This window comes from Tachypleus tridentatus, chromosome 6 (genome assembly GCF_004210375.1).
Source record: "Tachypleus tridentatus isolate NWPU-2018 chromosome 6, ASM421037v1, whole genome shotgun sequence".
Taxonomy (NCBI): domain Eukaryota; kingdom Metazoa; phylum Arthropoda; class Merostomata; order Xiphosura; family Limulidae; genus Tachypleus; species Tachypleus tridentatus.
The window spans coordinates 95943358-95962844 of NC_134830.1; the positions used below are offsets into that span (position 1 = coordinate 95943358).

The 19487-nt window shown below is 32.6% G+C and overlaps 1 protein-coding gene across 9 annotated transcripts in view; it reads left to right on the top strand.

Moving 5' to 3' along the window:
• LOC143253103 (centrosomal protein of 290 kDa-like) overlaps window positions 1-19487 on the top strand; it is a 169070-nt gene that overhangs the window by 17597 nt on the left and 131986 nt on the right. For all 9 annotated transcript variants that reach the window (XR_013029381.1, XM_076506359.1, XM_076506358.1 and 6 more), the window contains 6 exons: window positions 9-146; window positions 1714-1851; window positions 3518-3571; window positions 8653-8808; window positions 17187-17300; window positions 19233-19301. Coding sequence is in view for 8 of the 9 variants with exons in the window: in XM_076506359.1 (XP_076362474.1) it covers window positions 9-146; window positions 1714-1851; window positions 3518-3571; window positions 8653-8808; window positions 17187-17300; window positions 19233-19301 (669 nt within the window). In the remaining variant the exon portion in view is untranslated. The remainder of the gene's footprint in view (window positions 1-8; window positions 147-1713; window positions 1852-3517; window positions 3572-8652; window positions 8809-17186; window positions 17301-19232; window positions 19302-19487) is intronic.

Genomic DNA, 19487 nt, shown 5'->3' on the forward strand with positions numbered 1-19487 from the left:
ATATCTAGTATAAAGGAACCATGGCAGATGTTGCACTAGCAGAACTTGAAGAAATAGCTGAAAGCAAAGGCATCAAAATAGCTCGGAGAGAGGAAGAGCTACAAAACCAAGTTGAAGAGCTTCAACGTGAATTGAGAACATTTAAGGTTAGCAAAAGAATATTTACTAAGACTTAAAAAATATTGTAACATTTCATACCTACTCTATTTTACATAACTTTTACCGATATTTCCTTATCTTACAAAAAATAATTTACACTTTGCAATTTTAGTCTCCTAATACCAATATTATGATAAAATTGTACATCTAAGCTCCTATTTATGTCAAGTAAAAATTGCATTTCAATTTAAGCTTTCTTCAACATTTATTTATATGCTTTTTTCTTCAGTAATGATTACAGAATGTAATTTCTGCAAATCACAACTTGCAGAGAATTACTAGAAGTATCTTATTTCATTATATTGGATGTAAAGAAAACATACCTTTATATATGTAAAATGGCTCGTTTGGGTTGAGAAAATTTTTTTACGTAGAGGAGTGAACAACGTTTTGACCTTCTTCAGTCATTGTCGGGTTCACTGAAGAAGGTCGAAACGTTGTTCACTCCTCTACGTAAAAAATTTTCTCAACCCAAACGAGCCGTTTTTACATATATATTTCTCTACAAGTGGGTTTTCTCGACATCACTGATTATTAAAACATACCTTTAAACTCATATATACTCCTCTATATGTGTTAACAACATTTTGATGCATTTACATCTGACTTTTAAGTTTTACTTTAATTCAAATGTACCTTCCTCTACAGTTAACATAAAACAAAATTCAGTAAACAAAGGTAGCAAAACTTATACAAGTTTTAATATACATTGTATATCAATTGACTACCACTCTCACTTGCTGCTTTTAGCAGTTGAATCAAAGAAAGAGAATGGACAGTAAAACTTGAAAGAAAGAAAAACCCTTGGTATTGAGACAAAATGATTGATCATTATTGGATGGGTACAAAAAATGAAAAACAGTTGCATTGTTGCTGAATCAATCTAGTTAAAGAATAATATTTTAACTCTGGCTAATTTTGTCAAATTGCTAGAATTTCGTGCGACTGAAGTCGCATGAACCATTTCATGAACCATGAAATCCATTAAGACAAACCTAAGAGAGCTCTTTACATCACAAACCATAAAGAAAATGTAGATGTACTAAAGGGAAATTACTTCCGACAGTTTATCAGTATGGAAATGTTTGAAAGCTATATAAACAAGTAAATGATCATTTCTAAGTTAAAAAAAGAAAATAAATATTGTATGGATAAACATAGTTGATAAGGAAAAATAATCTCTGTTTCTTACCCTGGTGCTTTAGTAGTACATAGAGTGGCAGTTAAAATTTGACCCTGGGATCACTTCTGATATTGTGTCATTTGCTCACCTTGTAAATACTGTTAATCTTCGGTGGCTAGGCTTTCAGTTGTAGATGTTAAAATAGGTCAACTAACTTTTAATAACCCTGCACAAACATACTTAATGTAAACACTCACACACACACACACACACACACACACACACTCATATATTTTTTAATGTGTTTTTCTTCTTTTTAAAATAGTATTGATATCTTGTACTTAATTCCCTGAAATTCTACAAGATTAGTTATTTCTTTTCAGAATTAAACATTGTTCATTACTTTGATAACCTGTTTGTTTTTTCGAAAGCGTGTTAATGGTCAACAGGGAGATTCAGCTAAACTTAAAAGAGAACTTGTAGAGTTGGAGAATCATTTTGAGTTGTTGCAACAACAACTTCAAATGAAAGAAAAAGAACTTGAAAATGAAAAGGAACTGTCTGAAAAGGTATTTTATGATCTAGTCTGATTGTTTTCAAATGACAATATTGTTTTCAATACATCCTCATTACATTATTCAACATTACTGAATATCAGTTCTTAGAATTACTAATAACATGCTCTGTTACAATGAATTAATATGTGTTTTGTTTCTGAAGAACAGAGTTGTAGTGTGACAACAAACTTATTTGTTATTTAGAATTATATATTTCATGTTATTTTATGTTGTAACATTTTAGTGCCAGAGATTTTAGGTTTTGCCTACACCTAGAGAAAGAAGAAAATATCATTTACGAGTGTTATATTGGCAATTAAGAATTATATACATCTGTGTTAAAGTAGATTATAAACTTTCAATGTTATACGTTAGTCATACACCTTTAGAAAACATTGTTCCACATCTGAATGTCTTGCATTACAAATGTTGAGGATGTGTATATACATATATACATGTTGGTATTTAATTTATTATCAAAGAATGGAAATGATGTTATGATCTAAAGTAACAGTAACTAATTAGATACTGTGCACTATTTATATAAAACAGCAACATTTTTGATATGGCATAAATTGGTATAAATTTTATCTTAAACTATATCTGAATAAAGTGCATATTCAACTGCTATGGAGGATTTAACTTTGAAATTATTTCAGTGACTAAACATCCTTAAAAAGCATGATGTTTAATCAGATATATCATTTTGTTGTTTATACATAGTTGTTATACCTTTGTGGGAAAATATTGATTAAAGTAGAAACTGCTTAATTAAAATTAGTCTTAAAAGGTAAATTTTGTAATAAGCCTCTTGAAAAATAGATATTCCATGTAATCATATAGAAACCTTAACAAACTTTATAAGCAGTCAGAGATGTATATTTTGGCTTACTTGCTATAGTCTGATTTGAAATATAAGATTAACTTTTACTTTTAACTAACTGATTAAAGTTAAATTTAGTAATTTAACAGATAATTTATATGATTTGCCTATTAAATTAGTACTATTATCATTGAAATACACAATTTATGTACCTTTATTTTAATTTTTTAACATGATATTGCACATGCATGAAATACTGGTATTTTTCTGCTGGGTTTAATGCTCCCACCCATGATTTACAGAGACCTCAATGTATTTATCAAGCACCTCTATTATCCTCTGTTCCTTCTATAACTACCCAAAGGAAGTGTCAACGTCTAAAAATAAGCTCTAGTAGGACACTCACCTGTGGTACGTGATCATATGTGATACAAATGTGTGAGTGGAAATATGAAAACAGTTTGAAAAAACACACGTCTGAAATCCAGAAGAGGTCTTGTAGCACAAAATGTGATGACAAGTGCAGCAACTACTAAACCCACTTTATGGATCAATGACTTTCCTGGTGTGTTTTAGCTTATTTTAATAGTGTGATGTTAGCTATATACATAAGGAAGTTCCTCAGGACCACACAGAACTACTTGTCAAGTTTGGTCATGCTAGCTGTAGGAAGAGTTCATGAACAAACAAACAAACATACAACATAATATAGATTTCCATTTGACTTTTGAGGTAGCTACACTGTAAGTACAGTGGTAAAAAGTGTTCAGCTCACTGAGAAAAAAGCCACAGATTGTGACCTCAGTATTTGTATTATCTGGCATATCTATTTATTAATTGCTAAATTTTTTATAGCATCTTAAAGAAGCTGCAGTCAGTGAAAAAGAAAAAGTAAAGTTAAAGGGAGAGGTATGTAGTGTGTATGTTCTATTATTCTATTACTGTATTAATAGGTTAAAATAATAGTTAAACATGCATAATTTGTATATATTGTTTTTTGTTTGATTTCTATTTAAAATATTTATTAGTTGAATATAATTTTACCATTTAACTGTATATGCTTATACAAATTTAAAAAAAAATTCTGAATTTAAATAATCTTTCTAAAGTAAAAATAGCTGTTAAGCTGTAATAAAGCATTTTTGAAATAAAAAGTAATTTATTCCTGTAAATACTGATTATAAATTCGATATAGTTTAAAGTTGTGTAAAAGTTAGTATGAAAGAGTTAAAGTTTTCTAACATGGATTGACATAGTATTTACACTTGTGGAAATATCCTTGTGCACTTTTTGTGAGCAGCATTTAAAAATTGATGATGGCTTTCAGTTGCTACATTCAGTTTTCATTCTTTAACAAGATGTTGCTATTTTAGAGGAAAGTAGTGCAAAAGATATATTAGAGAAGTTTTTGTTAGTGATTAATGATCTGTGGTAAAATACAATCCTGTTGTTGTGTGATTTGGTGAGACCTAGTTAAGGTAGATTCTCTAAAAAAAACTTTAATTCATCAAATAGCACAATACACATTTGAAAAAACAAAAGGAAGATTCATTATTTTTTTTATACATTTCATGTAAATAGTAAACAAACGTTTCCTGAAAGTCACCTTCCTTGTTATTTACTTTTAAGACATTATAAATCTAATAAGAAATAAAATTTCATAATTCTAATATTCTTGTATGGTAAATTTCAAATTGCAAAGCACATTTTCAAATACTGTATGTTTTCTTCATGAGTGAAGAGAAAATTGAGTTAAAGAGTAGTCAAGTGCAACTGTTTATTGCTAAGAAATTGATTAGTCTAAATAGCTGAAAATGTAATATTTGATATCTTTATAAGGAGTTTACTTTAAGAAAATAAAATAATCAACAAATATGTTCATTTTATAAAGTGTATTTTTTTACCATACAAATTAATGAAAGTGAAAATTTAATCATTAGAACATCTTCATTGAAATCATTAAATTTTCAAATTATTCTGGTAAATTTGAAGTGTCAGTGAAATGTTTTATGTAACAATATTTAAAAACTAGCATTAGGAAAATACAGTGGCTGTGAAAAAAAAAATTAAACTAACGTATTTCAGATCTTCACTCATGTAACACTTTCTTAAAATTAGTTGTTAAAACATTAAAAAGAAAACTAATGAACTCATAACACATATCTAAACTTTTGCCTAGCAGCACAGTTTTTTAGAGATTGAAATCAGTCAATCAAACTTCATTCTGCAAAGTAAATCATAACTTCGCAACACCCCTCGGTGTGGATTCCTGTATGTGGTGAGGGGACCTCCCAGTGTAGGTTCTATTCTTTCTGGTTACCTCCTCTGGGATCTAAACATTCACACACGTGTTTGCTGTGCATGGCCACCCGTGAAGGGGAGGAGAGGATCCTGGTGGTTGAGGGGTCTAACCGTAACACACCACTTTGGCCTTGAATTCCTATAGATGGGCAGTCTTTGGGTGGCCCCCCTTGGGTCAATTGGCTGGTCCACTTGGGCTAGAGTCAATCAAGTACCAGTGTTGGAAGTTCTCAACGGGTGTTGTGGACATTGTGTCTGATGCTGGTGTTTGGGTATAGTGCTCACGAAACCTGGCGTTCCTACAATGTCCTTGCATGGCATTGTAGTGCGTCACCTCGTAAGGCTCCATGGTGGGTGGGGTTACTGGGTACAGAAATTTTCCTTTTTTTCCTATGGATCCTCCTATGAAAAATTTAAATAAAATAGTAAAAAAACAGTCAATAGGTAAATGACCATGCCTTGAAGACTCTGAGCAGCAATTTTCAATGTCTGTGACACCTGTACCTCCTTTTCTTATATCACATTCTCTTTTGGACAAACCTTTAGGGCAAATGTCTGTACATTCGTAACCCTCTCCGATTTTTCCAATGTTAGAGGTTCGGCCACTCAAAGACGTCATGTCATGTTTTCCTGACATGTGACAAATGAAAAGCCTTTTGACCTCCATGGTTAAAAAGGTTGATGAATCAACTTCTACATCCATCTCTGTTCCTCCCATACATTCCAACAAACCCCAAGATCCACATTATTTGGTTTCAAATACAGGCATTTCTTCAGATACATCTTTTTCTCCCACTCCAAGATGCAAAACAATCATTCGTTCGCATCCTCAGTCACTGAAATCCCCTTCCAACAACAAAGACCTGCCCAATAGACCCAGGGCAGGATCCATGCATGTCGATAAACCTCCTCCAAATAAGAACAGTAAGGAAATAAGACATGGTCGTAAACAGAAGGGTTCTCCAACCACTTCACCTGCTCATAATTAAAAATGGCCACCTTGATACAATGGAACTGTTGAGGTTTACGTTATAATCTGGATGACATCAAAACACTGATTGCTTCCTACCATCCTCTGTGTTTTTCCTCACAAGAAATATTTCTGAAACCTGCCGATACAGTCACCCAACACACCCATAGAGGTCGTAGCCATCCATGTTTGTTCTCTCTACCTGTCTCATGGAGAGACATATGATCAATCAGACCTTGATGCTCTTGTTGAACAGTTGCCATCTTCCTTTCTAATCCTGGGGGACTTTAATGGACATCATTCCCTCTGGGGAAGTGCTGTTATTGATAGGAAGGGTCGCTCTGTAGAGCGTATGCTCTATGATCACAATCTTTCTCTTTTCAGTACTGGTTCTTCCGCTTATTTTCATGCACCTAGTCAGTTCTTTACCACTATTGATCTCTCGGTTTGCTCCCATTCATTATTCTCCCATTTTTCATGGAGGGTTGACAATAATCCACCAGGCAGTGAACATTTTCCTATACTTTTGAGAGAGACTGACCGTGGTCGATGCCACCCTACCCACGTGCCCCGGTGGAAGCTGGATCAGGCAGACTGGTCCACTTTCACTGCTCTCACAGAACTTGATTCTGCCATCGTGAGTCAGCTATCAATAGACAACTGTGTGGCAGCGGTAACTGACTGTATTATACAAGCAGCTCCTCAGTGTATTCCTAAAATCTCAACACGTTTTCCACGATATCCTTGTCCGTGGTGGAATCCTGCCTGCCACATGGCACGGAAGGCTCAGAAATGGGCCTGGGATACTTTCCGTTGATATCCCACACTTTCGAACTGCATTGCTTTCCAACAGGCTCGTGCACATGCTAGGTGGGTAAGACATTAAAGCTAGAAGGAATCTTGGATTAGGTTTACATCTAGCATATCTTCTACCATTTCCAAGGTCATATGGGACAGGATTTGAAAGGTCAGTGGGCACTACAATTCTGTCCCTCTCTCGATCTTACTCTCTGATGGCCAAAAGGTAGCTCATGTTCTGAGCATTGCCGATACTCTAGATGAAAGCTTTTGCTGGGTATCTAGCACTTCTGCTTGTTCCTCCACCTTCATGGCCATCAAGACTCGGGCAGAGCTTTCACTTCTTTCCTTTCGAACTGACTTTCTCTTTGACTATAATCGTCCCTTTACACTGGTGGAACTGAAAATGGCTCTTCATTGGTCTGGCAGTACATCTGTTGGACCTGATGATGTATACTGTAACATGCTGCGCTATCTCTCTCCTGCTTTTCTTGATATTTTTCTAATTGTTTTTAACCAGATCTGGCAGGAGAATGTTTATTTTAATGCCTGGTGCCAGGCTTTTATCTTACCTTTCTCTAAGCCTGGGAAAGATCCCAAGATTCCTTCGAACTACCGTCCAGTTACTTTGACGAGCTATATCTGTAAGACCTCAGAGAGGATGGTCAATGCTCTTCTTGTTTGGTTCCTCAAATCAAACAACCTCCTCTCGCCCACCCAGTGTGGGTTCCGATGACAGCGCTCCACCATGGACCATCTGATTCGGCTTGAAACGTCAATCAGAGAAGCCTTTCTCAAACGACAACATCTTGTATCAATATTCTTTGACATTGAGAAGGCTTATGACACAACATGGAGGTATGGCATTTTGCGAGACTTCCAAATATATGGGTTACGTGGCCATTTACCCATTTTATTACAAATTTTTTAATGGACAGGAGATTCCAAGTTCGTGTGGATTCGACACTTTCCCGTTCTTTTCTACAGAAACTTGGGGTCCCTCAGGGCTGTGTTTTGAGTGTCACACTTTTCAGTATAAAGATAAATGCCATCACTAAACAACTCCCTCTCACTGTTGCAAATGGGCTCTATGTCGATGACTTTCACATCTCGTGTCAGTTGTTGAACATGAGATATATTGAGCGGCAACTACAAACTGCCCTCAGTCATGTACTGAAGTTGACCATGACAAACGGCTTTAATTTCTCTTTCTCTAAAACTGTTTGCATGTACTTTTGCTGCCTGATCCTGAACTCCGTATGGGTGAAGTTTCCCTGCCAGTGGTCCCTGAGACCAAGTTCTTGGGGCTTATCTTTGACCGTAAGCTGACCTTTATACCACACTTAAAGCAGCTACGGGTCAAATGCACAAGAGCACTGAACATCCTCTGTGTCCTCTCTACCACCAGTTGAGGAGCGGATCGATGTTCCATGTTAAAGATACATCGTGCTCTCAATCGATTGAAACTCGGCTATGGATCAATGGTATATGGCTCTGCCAGAACCTCGGCCTTAAAGATGCTGGACTCCATTCATCATAATGGACTTGCAATGTGGAAAGGAATTTATATCCTAAACTTAAACAGTTATATTCTTAAGTAACAACAAAATATCATTATCTCCTTAAATTATTCAAATTAGCATGTACAGAAGGCTTGTTGAGTATAAATCATATTTTCTCCTATAAGATTTTAGTAAAGATAAAAATATAATAAGGTATTTGTATGTTACATAAAATTGTTATGCATGAACTTCAAATTAATTTTATGATTCAAACATACATTCTGTAATTATTTGAAGTTAATTTCAGTATTTCATTTTGCATAAGCAATTTACAACAAAAATATTATTACGAATTTCTTTATAATAACTGGTTTTCTTAATTTGTATTTTTCTTTTCTGTAAACTATAATTTATTGAAGGTAATCCAGTTAAAAGAGGAGCTTGGTTCTTTCCAACGCCAGCTTGAATCTTTAGAAGCTGAGTATGTACTGAGTATGGAAAAGAAACAGTTAGCTGAGACCTCAAAAATGAGAGAGAAAAATCAACAAATTCACCAGTTATTGGTGGAAAATGAGGTAAAGTTTGAATTAGATTAAATGCACATATTTGTTAATATGTTTAATATTGCTTTTGTGAAGAAGCATGTTGATGTATACATTTTTTATTATAGGCTTCAGTTGAATTATGTGTTGCATATTTGTACTTTAATGAAAAGTCCATATTTAGATAAAAATTCTTGATGTATGGTTTTAATTTCTACATATGTTTGTTATTTATTAATAAGAAATAATGAACTACTTCACAGTGCTTAGGAGAAGTTAGTTTTAATTTTATGATTTGCATATACATGCATCTTATAATTATTTGAAATAAATATTCACGTTTCAAAAGTTTTATGAGCATTTGAATTGTGTCATGATTTGTAGTGTTTAGGGTTGAAAACAAAAAAGTTATGAATTAGATACTAAATGTCTACATATGTTTGTTATTTATTAATAAGAAATAATGAACTACTTCACAGTGCTTAGGAGAAGTTAGTTTTAATTTTATGATTTGCATATACATGCATCTTATAATTATTTGAAATAAATATCTACGTTTCAAAAGTTTTACGAGCATTTGAATTGTGTCATGATTTGTAGTGTTTAGGGTTGAAAACAAAAAAGTTATGAATTAGATACTAAATGTATTTCTGCAGAGTCACCAAAAGAGTTATCTTTCAAGAGTAAATAAAACCAAAATGAAGAGTAACAAGTATTTTTATTTCTTGTTTTTTGAAGTTCATATGTCATACTGTTTTGTAGCTTACAGAGTGTGTAATTCTTCTCATGTTTTAGTGATGTCATGACATATAAATTACAACAATAAGTGTCATCATTTTAGTGCCTAGATTAGATTAGTTCATGTGTAGCTTTGTGCAAATTTAAAAAAACACAACTTCTGCCTTATTGCTTCTTTTTCTCATTATTCATAGTATTTTTTGTGATAGCCCTCCCTATGGACTATTACTGTATAATGGAATTTCTATTGCAGGAGCGTTTTGTGCAGTACACTCTGGTCAATGTTGTTCCCTGTCAATTTTACACACTTTTCAAAATCTATCAACCATGCTGGGCAATAATTTCCAAGGGTTAATTTTAGCAACCCCAATGCACATAAGTGAATAAAAATATCTACAATTGGTATATTGTAATTTCAAGGTCACATATTATGGAGTAACTAGCATACTAACTTGTACATGTGGTTGGATATTTTGTCTTAATGAAGTTTAATGGTATAGTGGTGTCAGCATATTAGCCTAGAAAAATGCAGTATTTATTATAGCACTTTTTAAAATTTTTCCAGTTGTTTAACACACTATTATAGCTTTAAATTGAAACCACAACAAACCTTTTCAAAAAACTTTTGCAACATCCTCAGTACCATTTGTATCATGTCTGCACAGAATTAAAATAAATTACTTCAAAAATTAATATTTTTGGAGATACTCAAATAGACAAACTATGGTTTGTCCAATATGACAAAGCATTTCCACTTGTCACATGGTAGATACCAGCTTTTCACAGTTTCCTTGCTGGTAATCATACCCTTTCTTATTTTACTGATAATTTCAACATCACAAATATCCTATTCTTCTTAACACTAAAATATTATGAACAGGGAGTAGGAGAGCTATGCATCAGAAAGTCCTTTAATGTAACATTTTAGAAAGGGATCAGACTTATGTGCCTTCTACACATGTAAATTGACACACTTCAACTGAATTGCAGTAAGGAGTAAGATTTTAACAAATGTACAGGCACTCATTACCTTTTTATCTTGAACAATTATCTTTATGTGTGTGTATACATTTGTGTTTCTTAAAATAGACATTTTATCTGTTATTAATTGAAACATGTTATATGTTGAGAGTGATCACACGATTTGAGATTTCAGTGATGTCGAGAAAACCCACTTGTAGAGAAATATATATGTAAAAACGGCTCATTTGGGTTGAGAAAATATTTTACGTAGAGGAGCCAACAACGTTTCGACCTTCTTCGGCCATCGTCAGGTTCACAAAGAAAGTATAAGGTAACTGACCGGAAGCTGACCGCATGTTTGAAAGGGGTTGTATAACTGAGAATTTTCTCACAAAACCATCAACATAATTTCACAAAACAGAAAGCTAAGAAACAATCTTACAAAAAGAGATATTAATTCCATTAAAAACCTAAAACAAGACAAACACATAAAAATTCTAAAAGCAGATAAAGGTAACGCTATAGTCATAATTAACATGAATGAATACATCCAAAAAATGAAGAACATCCTATCAGACACAAACAAATTTAAGCCAATACACACATATCTAACAAAGATACATGAAACGCAACTAAACAAAATACTACTAAAAATGAAAAAAGCCAACACAATTTTACAAACACTTTATTCCTACCTACATAAAACTGACTTGCGCACACCACAAATATACAGCATCCCCAAACATCATAAACCAGATTGTCCATTATGACCAATAATGTCCACATATGAAACATTTAATTACAATCTTGGTATATACATAGCATGGGCATTCTCCAAATATGTAACATCAGCCAGCTCATTCATCAAAGACTTTTAATTTCAAGGCTAATCTAAATCAACTTAATCATAAAGCCTTAATGGCCAGTTTCGATGTTATATATCCCTCTTTACAGAAGTTCCAACCACTGAAGCCTGCAAGATAGCCTTAGAACTCTATATCCAAGACCCTAACCCATCTATAGACATTCCCAGCAACCAGTTAGCAACCATCATAGAATTCGCCACGATGAAGACAAACTTCATGTTCAACAATCACAACTATATACAAACAAATGGCCAAAGCATGGGCAACCCAGTGTCACCAGTTCTAGCCAATATTTTTATGACACAAGTTGAAATGCAAGCAATTAACACAACATTACATCCACCACTATACTGGTACAGATATGTAGATGACACGGTTGCGGGATTCAAATCTACAGAACACACACTTAATTTTTTCAATCACATTAACTCTATACATCCCAACATTAACTTCACATGTGAACAGGAAGAAAGCAATCAAATATCATTTCTTAACCTTAAAATTACAAGAACCGACACACAATTCAAAACGGAAATCCACCGAAAAATCACCCATACTGGACTATACATTCCTTGGGACTCAGCACATGAAACAAAACAAAAACTGAACATACTAAGAAACCAAATAAACACAGCCATAAAACTATGCTCACTAGATAAAATTAATGATGAATTAGACAAAATAAAACAATACATCAATAAGTTTCCTCCACAAACTGTAGAAAACATTATATGCACACACCCAGACAGAAAACAAAATCAACCAACCAAAGTAAATATATCTCACGAATCAAAAAATCACGAAACCATATACTGCTGCATACCATATATTCCCGACATCAGCAGAAAAATAATCAACAGTTGGTAAAAACTAGTAACAAAATATGACATTCCAGTTAATACCAAATTTGTTCAAAAACCAGGCACAAAATTGAGGTCTATACTATGTAAAAACTACACTGACAAACATCACACCAACATTATTTATAAAATACAATGTGATAACTGCCACGACTTCTATATTGGAGAAACAAGTAGAAAAATGGAAACCAGATTCAATGAACATAAAAAGTCACCTTCACACGTTTTCGAACACTGCATAAACACAACATAACCATAGAAAACACTCAAATACTAAATAAAGAAACAAACATAAACAAATGCAAAATTAAAGAAGCCTTACTTATACAACAACTTAAACCCAAAATAAACCAATACAAAGGAACACCTTTACACCTATATTAAAAATAATAAAATAAATAATATAAAATTATATATTCAAACATCTAACACCACCCTCTACATTCCCAATCAGGTGGATTTTGGAGGATTTGTTCTGATTGGATTATGGTTATATCACTGTCAATTGTTTTCACCCTTTTGGCGAGGTTGGCGACCTCAGTCGACTTGAAGGCTCAGCTCGGCAGGGGACCTTCCTTTATTCCTGTTATTCTTATGTATTGAATTTAACATATATAGTATTGGGTACAATCACTGAACATTTCAGGGATTTTGTTGAGTTATTGCCGAGATATGTGTAGTGTTTACTGTATTGGTTGATAGCTGTGTGTTAATTTAGTTTTCAAACATATGAACTGTGGAATTTTTTATTTGGTCAGTAAGAATGTCTGCTAACAGTCCCTTTTATTCGCTGGTCAAAAGACAAAGCATAAATATGAATACTTATGACTGTAGTTATAAGTAACTAAATAAATTACACTTGTGACTTAACAAACTGTTCACAGTATACCAAGATGAGTAGGTTTCTGTTCAAGTGTGCCCCATAGTATCACCACATTTTTAACCTTTAATTGAATTCATAACATAGTATTGAGTTAAATTATCAATGATATGAGTTTGTTTTTTTAATTTCGATAATAACATCTTCAATAACAATTCTTTTGCACATGTTATATACATATATTTAATTTGATCTGAAATAATTAAGTGACTATGATAAACAATACAGTTTCTTCACAGATAAGTATAGTTTTACTTGTGCAATGTATAGTGACAGAAGGTAATTAAATTACATTTTTCAAATGAAAATAAACCTATATAACCTGACAATGTTTTATTTAAATTAAAGATAAATCATCTTCTCTATAGCCATCAAAGTCCTTATCTCCTGTGTCTCTGTGAAACAGCCAAAGCAGCTCTGAGTCGACAAGTGTAGATGTGTTGCAATGCATATTGTCATTGTTCTCATCCATCACTTCTTTAGAAGCCAGTCCACTTTTCTTAAAAACCTTCTAACTGGTTGATATTTTGACAGCAATGCATGCTTTTACAGCCTAATGGGAAACTTTAGCATTGCTGGCCTTCATTTTTTCCATAGGCTGTATATTTATGCAGGCCTTCTGTCATCCATTTCTCTCAATATTTGCAGATTTTCAGTTTGAATATTTTATTTATGGTGAGGTCAAGTGGCTGCAGTTTCTTTGTGAGCCTTTTTGGGATTATGGTTATATCACTGTCAATTGTTTTAACCCTTTCGGCGAGGTTGGCAACTGCAGTCGACTTGAAGGCTCAGCGCGGCAGGTGACCTTCCTTTATTCCTGTTATTCTTATGTATTGAATTTAATACATATAGTATTGGGTACAATCACTGAATATTTCAGGAACTTTTATTGAGTTATTGCCGAGATATTATGCTTTTAGTACTGATATCGTAATTAGTTGAAGTATCAAAGGTGTATATTCAGCGCCATGCCAAACATTAAAAGTTGTTATTCAGCACTGAAAGGGTTAAGTTTCTTTTTGATGGAGTGACACTTATAGGCTGACATAGAGTCATATCCAAGGAACAGTTTCTTTTTTTGTGAAGAAGGGTCCTGGTCACTACCATCAGGAGTTTTCAGCCTACTCTTCTATTTCATCCTCATTCACTGGCCACTTGTGTTTGGTTTCAAATATTGCCTGTGGGAAAATTCTCTTTGTGTAGTGTTTACCCATGAAAATGACTATCAGAGAGACAGAAAAGTATAACTGCAAAATTTGAATTTTCATGTCCAACAGTCATGATGCTGCTAGCCAATGGGATTTTGTTTGAATAGTCATTGATGGCAGTGCATCATAACTGACAGGAACCTCATCCATGTTACATTGGAAATATGGGGTATGATTGTCCAAATTTGACTCCAAGATGCTTTTCACTTTAACTTCTTAGTCCAAGGGTACTTTTTGGCCAACAATTGTCTTGGCTGTGACAAATTATTTCATTTCAAGAATTTGAAATACCATGAAGGTCTTCCCATAAAATCAGCTTACCATTTGTTGCACTTGAAGGAATATCAGGGTCTTTGATACTGAATGGTCCACATCTCTTTGTGATATAACTCAAACCTTCAGACCTTCTTCCAGTGTTGGCTACTTTGCAAAACCACACTTCATGGCTTGTTTAGTTTTTTGGTATTTATTTTAATTTTCGCTGTTGTTTTTGACACTGTTGTACAGATTTTTTGTACAGATGATCAGCCTCTCTGTTGTCTTGTTCTTCTGCATACTGATAAATTTTTATTTTGAATTTGGCTGTGTAACTTTCATATTTTTTTTCTTCCTAATATTGACAGCAAACATTGTATGGCAGTAATTTTTAAAGCAATTTATAATGACATAAAATTCAATAATCAACACAGTGAACTTAGTTGAATGGGCAACAACTACCTGTTGTAGAAACACAGGTATAGAGGACCAAATTTTAAGCTTTTGTTTGTGTATGATGTTGTCTTTATAGTATTCTGGTGGATTATGGAGGATTTGTTCTGATTGGATGGTTTGTCACTGTTTCTGATTGCCTGTAGATTCAACCAGTGTTAGCCACAGGTTACTCACCTCTCTTTCAGAATCTCTATTTAGTGAAGATATTGTGTTAATGTCAAAAGATTTGTTAATTTTTCTTGTTTTCCAAAATGTATTTGTATCACTGGGCTGCTGGGTATACATGAGTACATATAATACATGCCTAAAAATTTCCTGGAGCACTTTTTCACTTAGATTTGGGATATTCCAGGAGGTGGGTTATTTACATGAAAATATGGTTTTATAAACAACCAGTATATGTTTATCTCTTACTGTTGATGCCTATGAATTTAAACAAAGGGTCAACAAATTTGAACTAAGCTAGTGGATGTGTTTTCATATAATTTAGTTTTGAAATATATTATCTTGTGAAAGAAAATATAACTAGTATTTTTTCTAACATTAATTTGTGGAGCTAAGAGTTATGGTACTATTGTAAAGCTATTCTCATGTATATTTATAAGTTTTAAATTACTAAAATTGCAAATAGGAGACTCAGTTCTTTGCAAAAATGATTTTAATTCCACAGTTACTAGATGTTTGCACTAAAATTTCTTCTTGTGGCAGACATATTTTCTTGTTTTTTGTTGCTGTTGGTAGACTGCTCCATTGATGGCAGATGCCTGAACAGCCTATCAAAAAAACTATCCGTGATAACAATGAAGCTTCCAGATTAAGACCAAATAATATGCCCTATTGAAAGCTGGAGTTATCCTTACTCTTATACACAAGTACCCTGGTTGGACAACTGTAAGTTTAATGACTTGCAACCATAAAATCTGGGGTTTGATTCCCTGTAACAAACACAGCAGGTAACCCAATGTGGCTTTGCTCTGAGACAAACAACAACTTCTGATACATGATCCTGCAGATTAAACATGATATAACTACATCTGAAACTATATACAAACAGCCTATTTTGTACATAGCAATAAATAGGTGTTCTGCAAGTGGTGTGGGAGATCTTAAAAAAATTAGTTAATCAGTACATGTTTATATGCATACCTACACTTCACCATTACTTATATCATAAGCTAATGACTGATGATTTACATTGACCTGATTTTTGTTTTGCTGTATTATCAGAAATCATTATATTATGAAACATTGCAGATCTATAATAAAGATGACTTGCAATGATTTTAAGTTACTGGTATGACTGTAAATGATTATTTAACAGTTTCACTTTTTCACAATACAGTAGTACAAAAACTAGATCTACTCCCCCAGGGTCTACAAAAGTATCCTGTTTCAAATATAAATAAAAATAAAATTAAGAGTAACAAATATTTATTATTCTTAGTTTTCAAGTTCATATATCATGATATGTTGTAGCCTATAAACTGCATAATTCTTGTGATTCATGGCATGCACACATTTTACTGATGGCACAACAGTAGAAGTTGCAGTTTTAAAAATCCCTTATGTACATCATTTTAGTGTTATAATAAAAGACTGTATACTACTGCACAGTGGTGCAAGTGGTTAAATTAGGTGACCCCTTCAGTCGGCCTACCACCCACTTTCGAGAAAATAACTGTTAAAAAAGCAGGGTTAATATTTTTCTGTAAATTCAAAACATAGTGAATAATTTGTTTTGTATAAAGGTCTTAAAAGTAAAGAATCATTCTGGAAAATGTTTTTCACAACTTTCATTTATCATTCTACAAATCTTGTTCAACAATGATAAAATAATTCTTATCTGTATAAGTTAAGTTTGTACATTAGTAAGAACACTGTAAGTAATTGTATATTTTAGTTAAGTAAAAGAATAGCATAAATTTGAGTGAATGCATATTTTAAGATTGATACATTAATAACATTATTGTTTGTTTAAATTTGTAATATTCTAGTGTTTCTCAGATGTAAATCTTGTAGACTAGTCATGGAGTTTTCAGATTTAAATTATATTCAGGCGACATCAATGAAATGTTGTTAGAAAATATTACTCTTTTCTTGAACAGAGTGTGAGTTTTTATTGAATCATAATTTTTATCACAAGTAAAGCAAAATACAAGTTTGTTTTATTGGATTTTTTCAACAGGAATTAGAACTAGCAAATAAAAAGTTATGCCAGCAAGTTACAGAAATGAGAAGCAAGTTAGAAGATGCTGTGGAGCAGATGGATAAAACCACAAATGATTACATAAAAACCAAGGTTTTATATCATTTTTGTTGCATTTAGTAAGATATAAATAATTTTTTTCAGTTTTTTTGTACTTTTCTTAAACACAATTTATTGGTTTTAAAAGAATACGTTATAGTAATACTCTGCTAACAAGTGAAACTGCATTATGATATAGTGTAAATTACTATATCTTTTGGTAAAAAAAAAATCTATGTCATGTTGGTATTATTTTTCAAGCTTACATTGTCTGTTGAACCTATATAATAAAAAACATTTTGTAAATTTGCACAAATTGCACTTGCACAAAAAAGGAGTGCCTTTCATTTATGAATACATTTGAAGTTATTAGTTTCAAAAAAAGAAAACTTACATGGTGAAAAACCATTTCAGTTCTTTAAAGTGCTGGAAAACTTGTGGTTTAATAAAATCTTGTTATTTCAGTGTAGTACTTCAGTGTGTAAATTTTCTTTTGGTTTTAATACCTCATTTAAATAGCATTAAAACAATAGTTATTAATTTACAGGTTAGTATTTTAGTGAACAGATTTTGAAGTACCTTTATTACTTTTTCTGTCACTGAGTGAATGTTGAAATCATTTATCATTTTAGTGGAATAATAAAATACCATTCTCCTTGACAGATATCGTGAGTTCACTATGTGTTCAAACCAATAATAGTTGTTTGCAATAAAATATGAAAATTGAAATAAACACCTACAAAGGTCACATCAAAGCGAGATGAGATTACTGAAGCTTAGTCAACTGGCTAAAGTGGCAGTTTTTCTTTACTACTTTTCAATTCTATCATGGAAATAATAATTGTAGGAGTCAAGTACACAAGGGAAGGGAAAGAAATTAAAGAATTGAAATGCTTTATGATTCCATGGCAAACTTTGCTGAAAAATAAGGTTTCCAAATTTGATTGGCAATCTAAAACAACAACAAAAATCACAGCTTGTCTTCTTCACCATGAGATATGTATTTTCTGTTCAGGATTGTACCAGAAGATTGGAGAAACTTTTGAAAAACTATAATTTTAATAACACAGGAGGAAAATGAACCTTAGAGGTATAATTGTAAGCCTTTTTTTGTTCAGTAGTAATTTTAAGGGCTTATAATGTCAAAAATTGGGTTTCAAAACCTGTAGTAGTAACAAATTACTCATTTTATTGCTTTGTGTTTAATAACACACAAATAATGATGATAAAATTTAAGCTGTAAGTTTTTATCATTTTAGTTGAATGAAAATTATTTTAATTTCTTATGCTTTTTTTTCTTACATTCCTTTCACATTTAGGTATTATTAATGACTGTCAAAACATTGTTTTATCTCAGTATATATGAATTGTTATCCACAAATGGCAATAAATACCAGTAGTTGAAAAAAGAAAGATTAATAGTGAAGTGTGATTATATACATATTTAAGTGTATTTGTGACATATTACACAACTGCTTACAGCATGATAGCTGTATTAAACTTGTGCAGCTGTAATATAGTTAAATCATATCTGAAATGTCTAGTTTTAAGCATTGTACCAATGAAATGCTTTTTTTTAATAATTACAACAAAAAGGAGCTGCAGTGCTTTCATAGAACTGGGTGTTATATGTACTAATGAATATAAATGTGTAAAAGAAAACTAGGAATATATAAGTGCAATTAAATAATGTTTATTTCTGAAAACCACATCAAGGAGTTTATGACAAATCAACCTACTGATTTATTAAACTTATTTTCATTCAGATTTGTTGAAGGTGACTAGTTTAGAGAAATAAAGGTTCCGGTATTTTAAACAACATTAAAATGATCATGGTGACAATTTTATTGCAATGTAGAAATGATTTATTTTATCAGAACACCAGTGGTTGATAACTCACAATACCATGCTTTGTATTGACATTAAAATTTACCTACAATTTTGAATGGGGTGAATGTTCATATGCTGTACATAATTTTCATTTAGGAATCTCTTCAGCAATTGGAGTCAGTTACTGAATCTCAGCATAAGGAAGAAGAGATGCTGTTAGCAGAGGTAATAGATTTTTTCTAAACTTGCAGTTTACATGTCCATATTATATGTTACCATAAGTCATCAGTTTACAACTTGCATAAAAAAATTCAGTTAAAAATATTGTTTTGTTTTGGAATTTTCTTAAATATGAAACATTGAGACAAATTAAAATTGCAAACCTTTTTCTTACTAGCTGGACTATCAAGT